Below are 14,526 nucleotides of genomic sequence, written 5' to 3' on the forward strand. Positions count from 1 at the left end.
AAGTAAACATCAGAAGAAACAAAATCACTCACAAAGAATGACATTATACATATAAAATTCTATTTAAAAACAGTTCACAAACGTCTTACATGTTTTTTGCCAGATTCAAATCCAAGTTCTTTCAGATGCCACTTTATGTTCATAGATCATACATAACTTTAAAAAAACATTTAATTCAAAAGTACCAAATGCAGCAAAGGGCTTAAAAATAGAAGTTTCAAAGCAAATACTTATTTAGAGACACCAGCAAAAATATCTGACCTTTTCAAGTGGCTTTCCCAAAGAGTTTCCAATCAGTTTCCAATCATTTAAGACTTCTTCAACTTTGGAAATAAACCTAGGGAGGAGTAAAAAAAAAAACAAAAAACTTTCTGAACATGTAACAACTCTTTTTTTTACTATTGTTACACAACTTCTTTAAAACAGTATTTTTTATATTTTAACATTTTTATCAGAGAAGACTCAGTAAATTTAGTATTATTAGTCTATTTTATGGATATGGAATAAATGTGGAAATAATCTTCTCTAATCCAAGAATTCTTAAATTTTGATTTTTTGAAATAAATATTTTTTAGGAAACTCTACCCTCAACATAGGACTCGAACACAGAACCCCAAATCAAGAGTTCCAAGCTCTATTGACTGAGCCAGCCAGGCACTCCAAATTTTGACTTTTTTAAAGTCTACTTCTTATCCAGTTAAAGCATTCTGCTTCTATAAAATATAAATTAAGAATAAATCTCTCTATATTAAAATGAATATAAATTTGGAACAGAAGTAAAAACTGACAGACTAAAAGGATACTAGTAAAGATAACTATGAAACCGGGACACTTGGGTGGCTCAGTCGGTTAAGTCCGCCTTCAGTTCAGGTCATGATCCCAGGGTCCTGGGATCTCTCTGACAAATAAATAAATAAATAAAATCTAAAAAAAAAAAAAGATAACTACGAAATCAATCATCTTTTCCCTACCTTCAAAATAACTAAGTTATTTAAATTAAATTTTCCTTTGAAGATACTTAGGAATTGATTTATCTCCCCCTCCCTCCCAAAAGAAAACATTCAGGAACTTTGCTCATTAAAATAAACCATGTTTTGGGGCACCTGGGTGACTCAGTAGGTTGAGCATCTGCCGTAGGCTCAAGGTCATGATCCCAGGGTCCTGGGATCTAGCCCTGCATCTGGCTCCCTGCTCCATGGGGAGCTAGTTTCTCCCTCTCCCTCTACCTGCCGTTCCCCCTGCTTGTTCTCTCTCTCTCTGTCTCTTTCTCAAATAAATAAAATCTTAAAAAATAAAATTAACTGTGTTTTAAGGGACAGCTGGCAAGAAACTACAAGGAGATTTGTCAGCTATAAGGAATAACTGACAGATTTTAAAACTAATCACTATCTAATCTTTAAATCTTCTGATGAAGCAGACCTATTAAAAAGAGAATGAATTTTGGGGCGCCTGGGCGGCTTAGTTGTTTAATCGACTGCCTTCGGCTCAGGTCATGATCCCAGGGTCCGGGATCAAGTCCCGCATCGGGCTCCCTGCTCGGTGGGAAGCCTGCTTCTCCCTCTCCCCCGCTTGTGTGCTCTCTCTCTCTCTACCTCTCTCTGTCAAATAAAAAAATAAAATCTTGGGGCGCCTGGGTGGCTCAGTTGGTTAAGCGACTGCCTTCGGCTCAGGTCATGATCCTGGAGTCCCGGGATCGAGTCCCGCATCAGGCTCCCTGCTCGGCGGGGAGTCTGCTTCTCCCTCTGACCCTCCTCCCTCTCATGCTCTCTGTATCTCATTCTCTCTGTCTCAAATAAATAAATAAAATCTTTTAAATAAATAAATAAATAAATAAAAATAAAATCTTTAAAAAAAAAAGAGAATGAATTTTGACTAGTGACATGCTCAATATCAGCAAATTAAAACTGTCAAATCTCAGTAGTAGCATTAAAAGACTCTTTCAGAAGACTTTTATTACTCTAAAGAAGCTAACTTCTTATATAAGTATGATGCAATCTAATAGCAAAATTGCTCTCCTAAAACACCTACATCATATTGCTAGAGTAGTAGAGTTAATTCTAGTCAAAATATATTCACAGGCATCAGGTTTTTTCCTTCAGTGACATAATTATAAGTTAATACTTACATCTGTTGTAAGACAGTAACGATAGTAATGATAAATCGGAGTTTTTATGATTTAAATGAACCTTCTAATTAATTCCTCTTTAAAAGTAAAGGCAGTATTAATAAATATACTAATTCACTTCTGCGTAGTTCTGTCAAAAGGCAATTATTGGTGATGAAGATGAATACTCTAGAAATAAGTCAACATGTTTACCAAAAAAAGGAAATAAAAATTTTAAATGTATCCACATGTGAGCAAAAATGTGCATGTGAGGGGCACCTGGGTGGCACAGTTGGTTAAACTACCGACTCTTGGTTTCAGCTCAGATTATGATCTCAGCATCGTGAGATCAAGCCCTATACCAGGCAACGGGAAGTGTGTCTGTTTAAGACTCCCTCTCTGCCCCTCCCCCTCTCTCTCTAAAATAAAATCTTTTTAAAAAATGTGCATGTGAAATCTACATTGCATTTATAAAGGTAAAAAACTGGAAGCCACCTAACTGTCCAACTGCAGCAAGCAGCTGTAAATTTATGGTATATCCACTGAATGGATTAGTATGCATCCACTAAAAATCATTTTTGAAGGCCATTTGAGGAAATAAGAAAATGCATTTCATATACGAAATGAAAAATGGAAGCTATAGAAATAAGTGTTAATATGTCTTGATACAAAATGTTTACAACACACAGATTAGAAGAAATTTTCTCAAAATATTAATAGTAGCTATCTCCTAGTGGTACAATTATAGGTTTCTTAGTTTTTTTTTTTCTTTTGAATTCTACTGTGAGGTATTATAATAAAAAATCTTTAAAAAAAAAAAATCATTTAGGGGTGCCTGGGTGGCTCAGTTGGTTAAGCGACTGCCTTGGGCTCAGGTCATGATCCTGGAGTCCCGGGATCGAGTTCCGCATCGGGCTCCCTGCTCGGCAGGGAGTCTGCTTCTGCCTCTGACCCTCCCCCCTCTCTTGTGCTCTCTCTCTCTCTCTCATTCTCTCTCTAAAATTTAAAAAAAAAAATCTTTAAAAAAAAAATCATTTAGAGGCGCCTCGGTGGCTCAGTCATTAAGCGTCTGCCTTCGGCTCAGGTCATGATCCCAGGGTCCTGGGATCAAACCCCGCATCGGGCTCCCTGCTCCACAGGAAGCCTGCTTCTCCCTCTCCCACTCCTCCTGCTTGTGTTCCCTCTCTCGCTCTCTGTCAAATAAATAAATAAAAATCTTAAAAAAAAAGAAAAATCATTTAAAATAATATTGCTTTCACAGTAAAAGGAACATATCAAAATACTTATTTTATGATTTCTACTGGTACTAGCTAAAAGAGAAAAATCAGTCTAAAATATTGAGAATTTGACTAGAAAAAATTAATAACTATCCCAGAAAAATCTCAAGGATCACAGTCAAAGGGTCATTTCCTCTGACTCCTCACTCTGTATTAGATTCCTTTCTTATATGCCCTTGTAAGACCAGGTGTTTTCCCTTCTCAGGTCTTATTTCGATTGTAATTACAGACTCATTTGTATTATTATTTAATTCATGTCTGTCTCTTCCACTAGACTATACGTTAAGAGCAGGAATTATCTATTTTTATTGACCACACCCATATGTCCTGCACTGTATTTGACACATGGGCACTCAAATATTTCTGCAAAGGAGAAAAGATTAAAAAGAGGGGGGTTCTATTCAGTTCTCTCAATAAATTGTATGGCTCCTAACATATTAACAAGAACTTTCATTCACACATTAAACTCAAGGTTTAAGAGACTCCAAAGTTTTAACACTTTCCCATGAGCTGTAAAACACTACTTTAGCTCTAGAAACAAGAGGATAAAAGCCAAAAACCAAATTTCCTACTTTGTGGTAGTTCTCATAACTGTATTAACAATTATTTCCGTATCAGGAGCTAAAGGACTTAATATTGCACTTCAGGGTATTTTAAATATTTAGCTAAGGGGAAAAAAAAATCATGTTTCCATTCCATACCCTTGCTGCTTCCTCACCCCACCCTCTAAGATTCAGGTTACAACATTTTTCTATCTACCTTCAAGACATCAAGTTATTATTTCAAATTCAACATGTCTAAAACTGCACTCTTCCCACTTTGCCACTTTATCTTCATTCTTCCAGGCAAGAAATTCCAGTGGCATGTTTCTTTCTACTCTAACATTTCATCAAGTGTATCTAAAAATCTTTGAAACGTCTTACAGTCCTCCCGCCTAGCCTCCCTTTCTCTCCAGTCTCCAAATCACCAACCTAACTTTTGATCAAAGTAAGTCACTTGGCTTCATTTTACCTAATCTCCTGTAACAACTCTCATCCTATCACTTTGCCACTCTAAAATCAAGGGCCTCTTTACTGGTTCTAAGTGTGGTCTCTTGACCAGCAACATCAGCCTCACCTGGGAACTTGCTAGAAATGCACATTTTTAGGTCCACCTCTGACATGATCAGAAACTATGATTCTGATGCACACTGAAGTTTGAGAATCCCTGGTCTTAAAGCACCAAGTCTAGAGATTCCTTTACTGAGCTTTGGAGGCTGTCCATGACCTGTCCCATTTTATTAATCTTATGTATTTCCCTTCAATAGATAGCCTTCACTCCAGTAAAGACATCTTCATGAAGTCCCAAAGGCTCATTTTCACCCGTCTCTTCTCATGTTAATATCTTCTCATGTCTAACCAACCACTTCCCACTTTCAAGGCCCAGCTCATTTCCTATCTTTTCTATGAAATTATCTCCCTTAATTGTGATCCACAATATCATCCTTCTTTAAATTATTATTTTTTAAAGATTTTATTTATTTATTTGACAGAGAGAGACACAGCGAGAGAGAGAGAACACAAGCAGGGGGAGTGGGAGAAGCAGGCTTCCCGCTGAGCAGGGAGCCCAATGCGGGGCTTGATCCCAGGATGCTGGGATCATGACCTGAGCTGAAGGCAGACGCTTAACGACTGAGCCACCCAGGCACCCCTAAATTATTTTCTTTTTATAGTTAATACAAGCTGGCTTACAATTTAACCATTTGCTGTTTTGTTTAACACATGGATCAAAGGTTCTGTTTTATCCTTTGTTCTTTTCCACTAGTTTAACTCTGGACACAGAATACCTGCTCAGTAAAGCTTTGCCAGTATGGTTATATCTTACAGACTTTTCTGTTTTGGAGGATACCACAAGTCAAACTATTATTCCAGCCGGGATTTTTTTTTTTTTTTTAAGTAGGCTCCACACCCAGCATGGAGCCCAACACAGGGCTTGAACTCATGACCCTGAGATCAAGACCTGAGCTGAGATCAAGAGTTGGCGGCTTAACCAACTGAACCACCCAGGCGCCCCTCCAGCAGGGATCTTTTATATTTTCCTCTGTCATCTCATGACAACATGCACAAATTTCCTCTCCCAACCAGAAAGATTATAAAACATTGCAACAAGCTAAATACTGACCTCCACACCCATAAGGATCTCTGTGACACCGACCAGAAAATCTCTCAATCTAAGCTATCACTCCTTCACAAAGTTGGCTTCCAACTAATTTCAGTGATAAAATTTCACTCAGCTGTTCAGTGAGGTTTAAAAGTCACAGGAAGGGGCGCCTGGGTGGCTCAGTCGGTTAAGCGACTGCCTTCGGCTCAGGTCATGATCCTGGAGTCCCTGGATCGAGTCCCGCATCGGGCTCCCTGCTCGGCAGGGAGTCTGCTTCTCCCTCTGACCCTCCCCCCTCTCATGTGCTCTCTCTCATTCTCTCTCTCAAATAAATAAATAAATAAATCTTTAAAAAAAAAAAAAGTCACAGGAAGGCTGGGCACATTACCCACTGGAATGTAACAACTTGAATCAGAGTTCCAAAGCCATCTGCAGCCTATCTTAAAAGGTTATTCTAAAGGACAGAATGGAGATGGTGGGAGTGGGACAGATGGACAACCACCAGTACTATGAAGGCCCCCTCCAAAAAGGGGTATAGCAATGCATAGGAGAGGAAAATAGCAACCGCCAAGTTTACTGCTTATGGTAACAAAATGAGTTAAACGGAAATGAAACCAGGAACGGAAGTGGGAGCTACGGAAATTGTTTCTGCGGGTGGGCAACAACCAAGGTCTGAGGAAAGTGGCCTCAGAGTAAACAAAACTTTTTCTGAGAGCTGCATCTCAAGGGTTTGGCTGACGGGGCGGGCCGGGGCTTGTCAGACGCTAGACGCGGAAGAGCCTCGCAGCACATAGGAGACAGGAGAAGACGCAGAGCCGGGGCTTCGCCGGTCTTACTCTTCCCGCATAAGTAGCATCACATGTGGTCTACGTTGGGGAAGCGGCAGCGGGACGCCCGGGGCCCACGGTGCTGATAACCAATGATACGACTCACTCACCTTTCCCATTCCGAGGCAGTAGTGAAGTCCGTGATCTCAAATACCTCGGACTCGGGCTACGGTAAAGGAAAGGAAAGAAAAAGAGATTGAGCCCCGGGCGCTGACACGGAGGAGGGAACTTACAGACAGGGATAGGTAGGGAGGAAACACCGCACCTCACTGTCGGCCGCCATCTTGAGGAGCGCCGGGAAAGGCGCTAGGGCTGCCGGGAAGAGGAGCAGGACGACAGAGGGAAGGAGGATAAGGAGGGCGGGGAGCGAGGGGGGCGGGGAGCGAGCGGGGGTGGGGGGGAGCGGGCGGGGGCGGGGCCTCGGCGCAGACCCGCCCCCGGAGACGCCTCCCCCAGTAGTGAGTCCTGCCTAGAAAAGTCCTCAAAGGCTGAAATCAGTTGATTTAAAAACAAACAAAAAGGAAAAACTTTGAATTTGAAATTTTCCTTTAAAGTAATGAATTCCTGAAGAGAACAGAAGCAAGGAGGTAAGACAAGGCCCTAGATTCCTGTGGATAAGGTTGTATTAAAAAACCTAAACCACGTTGAATTTGTTTTCATTCAACCTCTATTTATTGACTGCAAGGCCCAAGGCTAGATGCTGTAATATCCACCCTCCTCCACCCCCCTCAAATAATTTACACAAGTTTGAGGAGCATGAAATAAAATCATTGTGCTAGTTACCTGGTTTCTGGGAAGAGCAACATACTGTTCAATGAATATTTCACTTTTTAAGCCACTGAGGAACAGAAGGGGTAGCAGCTAGATAATTATATCTCATACATACTGAAATGTGTATCATGAAATGATACCATGTCCAGGATTTGCATGAAAATAATGGGAGGGGAAAGTGGGTAGGGCTAGGAATAAAACCAGATTAGCTATGTGTGGGTAATAGCGTAAGCTAGTGATGGGTACATGGCTGTTTATACTATTCTACTTCTGTTAGGTCTGAAATTTTTCATAATTAAAAGCGGAAAAAGATTAAGTCTCATTTAATGAGTTTTGCAACCCACAAGAAGGAATTTGGTAGAGGACTAAGAAATTTAGCTTCAGTGATAAAAAAATTTTTTTTGATCTTGTGATTCAATCAGTTAAGTGTCCAACTCTTGATTTTGGCTCAGGTCATGATCTCAGAGTTGTGAGATTGAGCCCTGCTAGGGGTTCCACACTCAGCACGGAGTCTACTGGAGATTCTATCCCCCTCCCTCTCCCTTCCCCTCTGCTCCTCTCCCCACCCTACCCCCACTCATTTTCGCTCTCTCTCAAGTAAATAAATAAAATCTTTTTTAAAAAAAATTTTTATCTTAAAAGGTTAAGATATCAAAAATTCAATGATATAGATAGGGCAGATGAGGAAACGAAACTCAGAAGAATTTTGACAACAGATAGTTATTTCTAGTGCCAAACCTTGAACCCCTATCTTCTGATGTTCCTTCTAGTTTCTATCTACTATACCAGTGGGGGATTGTGAGTTACTACGGCTCAGTCTTTCCCAAGAGGTCTCAACTTGCGTCCCTCATTCATTTACAAGCATTTATTAAACAGCTAACTATAAGCCAATCACTGTGCTAGGCAAGACCTGGTGGTGGAGATTTTTGGGTGGATCTTAAATCACAAGAACAGATGAGGCGATTTAAGAAAAGAGCCTCATCTGAAGACCTGAAAACATGTATTGTAAATATAGACCCTTACTTCAAGGAACTCAAAGTCTGGTAGGGAAACTGGAAATTCATCGCACAACAGAATGAAGAGGTGCTACATGTATCAGCATTAGTATTAGCAATGTAGAGGTCAATGGTAATCTTGACAAGAAGAATCTTTTTTTTTTTTTAAAGATTTTATTTATTTATTTGACAGAGAGAGACACAGCGAGAGAGGGAACACAAGCAGGGGGAGTGGGAGAGGGAGAAGCAGGCTTCCCGTGGAGCAGGGAGCCCGATGTGGGGCTCGATCCCAGGACCCTGGGATCATGACCTGAGCCGAAGACAGACGCTTAACGACTGAACCACCCAGGCGGCCCTTGACAAGAAGAATCTTGAAGGAGAGCTGAAGGATAAGATGGACAACCAATTGAGAGTGGGGAAGCCTTCTAAGCATGTCTAGAGGCTCGAAGGTGAGAAAGTCTGATCCATCCAATGAACAAAAAGGGGGCACTTAGAGCACAGTGTTTGTGATGAAGTTGGAGAGGTAGGAATGGGCCAGACCAAAGAGAGCCTCTGGCCAGAGTTGGACTGTATTTGAAGCACAACGAAAGTCACTGAAATATATTCAGCAAGAGAGCAATATGATCCAATTTACATTTTGCAAAAGTCTGGGTACTATATGAACAGATTGGGGGTGCAGGCATTGTAAAAGAAGTAGGGTCGGGGCGCCTGGGTGGCTCAGTTGGTTAAGCGACTGCCTTCGGCTCAGGTCATGATCCTGGAGTCCCGGGATCGAGTCCCACATCGGGCTTCCTGCTCGGCAGGGAGTTTGCTTCGTCCTCTGACCCTATCCCCTCTCAGGTGTTCTCTCTCTCTCATTCTCTCTCTCTCAAATAAATAAAATCTTTAAAAATAAATAAATAAATAAAAAAGAAGTAAGGTCAGCTGGAGACAAAGCATCCAGTGAGAGATGATGGTGTGGGGTCTTGGACTGGGGCGGTCAGCTGACATGGTGAACTTATTTGATATGCATTTTGGAGGTAACAATAGTTGGGACTTGATGCTGGATTAAATGTAGAGATAAGGGAAAGGAAGGAATCAAGATAATTTTCAGGTTTCTGGCCTAAGCAGATACGTGGGAAATGATGCCATTTCCTGAGATGAGCAAGACTGGAACGAGCAAGGAAATTCGTGTTTGGTTTGGGTAGTGTGAAGTTTGACAGGTTTGTACCCAAAGATACTCAAGGATAGGTGTCAAGGAGAAAATTGGGTATAAGACTAGGAATCAGAGGCAAGACCTGGTGGTGGAGATTTTTGGGTGGATCTTAAATCACAAGAACAGATGAGGCGATTTAAGAAAAGAGCCTCATCTGAAGACCTGAAAACATTTTATATTTAGAGAATGGATAAAGGAAAAGTATTCAGTGAAAGAAGGACGAAAGGAATGGCTTGAGAAATAGGAAAGCAAAGAAAGAGTGATGGCACAGAACCCAAGAGAGGAAAATGTTTCACGATGGTGAATATTGACTGCTGCTTAAAAGCGAGTGATAGAGGAGTATAGGATCAAGGGTGATTGATTGATGTTGTTTCTGGGGTTTTCCTTTGTCTTTAAGGTAGAGGAGAACAGATATGTTTGCGTGTGGATGGTAATCTAAGAGAGAGACTGATGATGAAGGGGAGCTGGGAGAGTTGAAGTTCCTGATAAGGTAAGAGAGGAGGAAATCCAGAGCTGTTGGTCACACAACCCCAGGGGGCACCATTCACATTGCATTCAGAAGTCTTGCTTCAGGAGGTGAACCCCTGAAGATCACCTTTCAAGTAGCACTCCCTGGAGTGAGCAAGGAGCCTGATGCAGGACTCGATCCCAGGAGTCTGGGATCATGAGCTGAAGGCAGACACTTAACTGACTGAGTCACCCAGGTGTCCCAAGTCTGTAGCTCTTAAGGTCAGACAAACCCAGGTTCAGCCATTTACTAACTACAGTATATGACTTGGGGCAAATTACTTAATTCTTCCAAACCCCAGGGTCTTTATTAGTAAAATAGGACTTCTAAGACCTCGTATTGCAAAGGATTGTGGCAAAGATTAAGTTTTATGAACCTATGTAAATTGTTTAGCGCAATGTCCTAGCATGTAGTAGGTGATCAACTGTAGTAGGAGCATTTATCATGAATTTACTATGAAAACCAGAAAGTGCTACTCACATGAAAGGCATTACTTTTTCTTCCTCCCCGCTTATCCATGTTTCAGTACATACCAAAATGAGAAACTAAAAAATCACAAAGACTTTGCTGCATGAAGTTAAATTTTAGAAACTGGATGAAACTGCCTTACCGGGTTGCTAGGTAAAGTTTTCTTCCAAGATATTTTTGGCTTCTTGTCTCCTCCCTGGAGAAATTTTTAAAATAAGTTATTTGTTAAAGCGAAGTGTGAAGCCAGGATGCTAATGATGTAAAGTACCCAGGGGAGACACACTTTTATTAGATTTTCACTGGTTCACAAGGCAGAAAAGATTTTGTTTCTTCAGTATTAAGAGCTCTTTGGCTACACGTCCAAAGGCAAGGGTTTTTCTGTTGCAAGCACGTTTCCTCACTGGCATAATTTTCGGTTATTTCAAGGTGTTAACCAATAATAGCCATGGGGAGAATTTTGATGCTTAAGCAATTTAAGAGGTTAGATGCCTGGAAAAAAAGTCACCCTTGGCTTAGTCCTCAGAGGAATGTGGGGGCATAACAGTTTAATTAGGTCTTAGTGAAACAGCAAACATTGTGAGAGGGGCAACAACAGTGAGACTACACCATCCTCACCTACCGGGATGCCTCTGTGCAGGGAGAGCAGCTACAATAGAAGGTAGAGCTGGAAGACAAACACGTGCTGTGAAAATAAGAAACTCTTTAAAGAGAAATCTCTAAAGCAAAATCCTCAGGCAGCATTTTTTCATTCACTCAGTAATATTTATCAAGTCATAGCATTGTGGTCAATCCTACGGAGGGATTCAAAGAATCATCCTGGCTCACAGTCTGAGATAAGATATATAAGTATGATATGGTTTAGAAAGGGATGCATGATGGTTAATCCGACTTCTTCAAACTCTCTCCAAAATCAGTGGTAGGAAAATATCCAAGTGACCTTTCAGAACACACACACACAATATTTTTTAAATTATTTATTTATTTGGGAGGGGGCCACAGGAAGAGGGAGAGAGAATCTCAACCAGACTCCCGGCTGAGCGCAGAGCCTGACACAGGGCTCCATCTCACAACCCTGAGATCATGACCTGAGCAGAAATCAAGAGTTGGACGCTTAAGTGACTGAGCCACCCAGGCATCCCAATAGTGGAGTACTTTTTTAGAATATTAAATACCGTGTGTGTGTTCTTCAGCTCAAGTCATGATCCCAGGCTCAGCGAGGAGCCTGCTTCTCCCTCTCCTTCTGCTGCTCCCCCTGCTTGTGCGCTTTCTCTCTCTCTCTGCCAAATAAATAAATAAAATCTTTTTAAAAATTTTTTTAAAAAAATAGGGGCACCTGGGTGGCTCAGTCGTTAAGCGTCTGCCTTCGGCTCGGGTCATTATCCCAGGGTCCTGGGATCGAGCCCCGCATTGGGCTCCCTGCTCCATGGGAAGCCTGCTTCTCCCTCTCCCACTCCCCCTGCTTGTGTTCCCTCTCACGCTGTGTCTCTCTCTATCAAATAAATAAATAAAATCTTAAAAAAAAAAAAAAGTACTCCACTATTTCTTGAACTAGAAAAAGGTACAATCACCAAGGCAGGGAGTCTCCAGAGAATTTTTTTTTTTATTATGTTATGTTAATCACCATACATTACATCATTAGTTTTGAGTCTCCAGAGAATTTTAAGAGAAGTGATTTATTCACTCCTTCACAGTCTTTAGTCACTTACCACCCATTCTGTCATTTCTTCATTTGCTAAACATTTATTAAAAGCAGCTGCTATGTGCCTGGTACTTTGTAGACACTGGGAAACAAAAACATAAAAACAAGATGCCTGCCCTCAGGAATTTTCTTTTTTTTAAAGATTTTTATTTATTTATTTATTTGAGACAGAGAGAGCACATGAGAGGGGGGAGGGTCAGAGGCAGAAGCAGGCTCCCTGCCGAGCAGGGAGCCCAATGCGGGACTGGATCCAGGGACTCCAGGATCATGACCTGAGCCGAAGGCAGTCGCTTAACCAACTGAGCCACCCAGGCACCCGCCCTCAGGAATTTTCAAGTATAAAGTAATTGAAGTCCTTCAAGATGATAATAATAAGTCAAGAACAACCAGTTCCAATTCTTAAGTGTGGCACATGTCTGGTAGATTCAGTTAAGAACAGTACTGTTGACAGGTTGATTTAGTTTGTCCAAGATTGTGTTTCCATTTTGAAAATATTTTAGTGGGTCTTGAACTCAGAAGGGAGGAAACAAAAGAATTAATTGAGGAGTCTTGAGAATTGTGTACAAGTTTATGGAGTAATCATATCCTTCTAAGGGTACCTGGGTGTCTCAGTTGGTTAAGTGTCTTGCTCTTGATTTTGGCTCAGGTCGTGATCTCAGGGTTGTGAGGTTCAGCCCCGTGTGGAGCCCTACATCGGGCTCTGCATTGAGAGTGGAGCCTGCTTAAGATTCTCTCTCTCCTTCTCCCTCTGACCCTCCCCCCTCTAAACAAACAAACAAATAAATAAAATTTAAAAATAAAAATAAAAACAACTTAAAAAATAAAAAAATTCTAAGGTAAAATTTTATTATACCGGCACCTTTGTGATCATCTGTCAGAATTACTCTAGGGTGAATACTGAGAAATGGGAATACCAAGTTAAAGAATGTGTGCATTTTAAAAAGCAATAGATAGCACCAGATTGCAATGTCCAAAATGAGTGTTACAAATTTATATACACTCTAATAGTGTATAAGAGTTGCCATTTTCCCACACAGTTAATATTACAACCCTTTTAAATTTTTGTCCATATGCTAAACAAAACATGGTTTGATTTACATTTTCCTGATCCCTAATGAGGTTAATTTGTGATTTAAATGTGTTTCCCGGCCATTTGTATTCCTCTCCTATTAGGAGTGATTTCAGGGGCGCCTGGGTGGCTCAGTCATTAAGCATCTGCTTGTGGCTCGGGTAATGATCCCAAAGTCCTGGGGTCAAGCCCCACAAATAAAATCTTAAAAAAAAAAGAGTGATTTCAAATCTTTCACTTGTTTTTCTGTGGTCATTTATCTTTTCTGTCATGGATTCAGGTTATGTCTCCATCATTTGTTTCCTGGCCCACTACAATAATCTTTTAACATTTCTATCTGCCCCTCTCCTTCAATTAATTGTCATTCCTGCTGTCAGGAGGATATTCCTAAAATACAGATTTGATCATGTCTCCCGATGAATAAAATCTTTTTTTTTTTTTAAAGATTTTATTTATTTGTTTGACAGAGAGAGGCAGCGAGCTAGGGAAGACAAGCAGGGGGAGTGGGAGAGGGAGAAGCAGACTTCCCGCCGAGCAGGGAGTCCGATGCGGGGCTCCATGCGGGGCTCAATCCCAGGACCCCAGGATCATGACCTGAGCCAAAGGCAGACGCTTAACAACTGAGCCACCCAGGCGCCCCGTGATGAATAAAATCTTCTAACGTCTCCCAATTCAGCTGGAAATAGCCTCACTTCCCCTCTGTCCTCCTCCACCCCCACCATGTATTCTGTGGTCCAACCACACATATACATGCCAAACACAATATTTTCAACATTTTAATGCTTTCTCTTTCCTCTGGACATGCTATGGTTTATTTTATCTGCAATATCCTTCTGTCTGTGGTTTACCTGGTGAACTATTTGTCCTTCAAATTTCAGCTCAGGTAATTATCTCTTCTCTGAAGACTCCCTATGCTGTTATAGGCTGAACTGTGTTCCCCCCAAAATTCATATGTTGAAGCGCTAATCCCTAGTACTTCAGCATGTGATTATATTTGGAGGTAAGACTTTCACAGAGGTGAATAAGTTAATGAGGCCATTAGGGTGGCCCCTAATCCAATCATATTGGTGTTCTTATTTAAAAAAGGAGATTAGGCCACAGGGAGAGACACCAAGGGCTCGTGCACAGAGAAAAGACCCTATGAGAACAGTGAGAATCAGCTACCTGCAAGCTGAGGAGAGGAGCCTCAGGAGACACCAAACCTGCCAACCAGTTGATCTTGGATTCTCAGCCTGCAGAATTGTGAGGAAACCAACTTCAGTTGCCTAAGCCACCCAGGCTGTGGTATTTTGTTATGGAAGCCCTAGCAAACTAACATACCCCAGCCCTTCCAACTGAGAAAGTTCCAGGCTTCCCCAGAGCCTTCTACATAGCTCTGTGGTGGCCTTATCACCTAATACAGGAGCCCCCCCCTTATCCGTGGTTTCCGTAGTTTTAGTTCCCCATGGTCAACAACCCTCGGGAAGCAGAGGAT

General features: G+C 41.3%; 1 protein-coding gene across 2 annotated transcripts in view; it reads right to left on the reverse strand.

Annotated features, from left to right (window-relative positions):
• The window catches only part of RAB3GAP1 (RAB3 GTPase activating protein catalytic subunit 1), a 113,711-nt gene extending 107,081 nt beyond the window's left edge, over nt 1–6,630 (reverse strand). For both annotated transcript variants that reach the window (XM_035008149.1, XM_035008148.1), the window contains exons 1-3: nt 6,613–6,630; nt 6,458–6,513; nt 262–337 (exon numbers count right to left, since the gene is read on the reverse strand). In XM_035008149.1, coding sequence (XP_034864040.1) covers nt 262–337; nt 6,458–6,513; nt 6,613–6,630 — 150 coding nt within the window. The remainder of the gene's footprint in view (nt 1–261; nt 338–6,457; nt 6,514–6,612) is intronic.
• Nucleotides 6,631–14,526: the final 7,896 nt, after the last annotated feature.

The sequence above is a fragment of the Mirounga leonina genome, unplaced genomic scaffold (genome assembly GCF_011800145.1).
Source record: "Mirounga leonina isolate KUSES-001 unplaced genomic scaffold, KU_Mleo_1.0 Mir_151, whole genome shotgun sequence".
NCBI lineage: Eukaryota > Metazoa > Chordata > Mammalia > Carnivora > Phocidae > Mirounga > Mirounga leonina.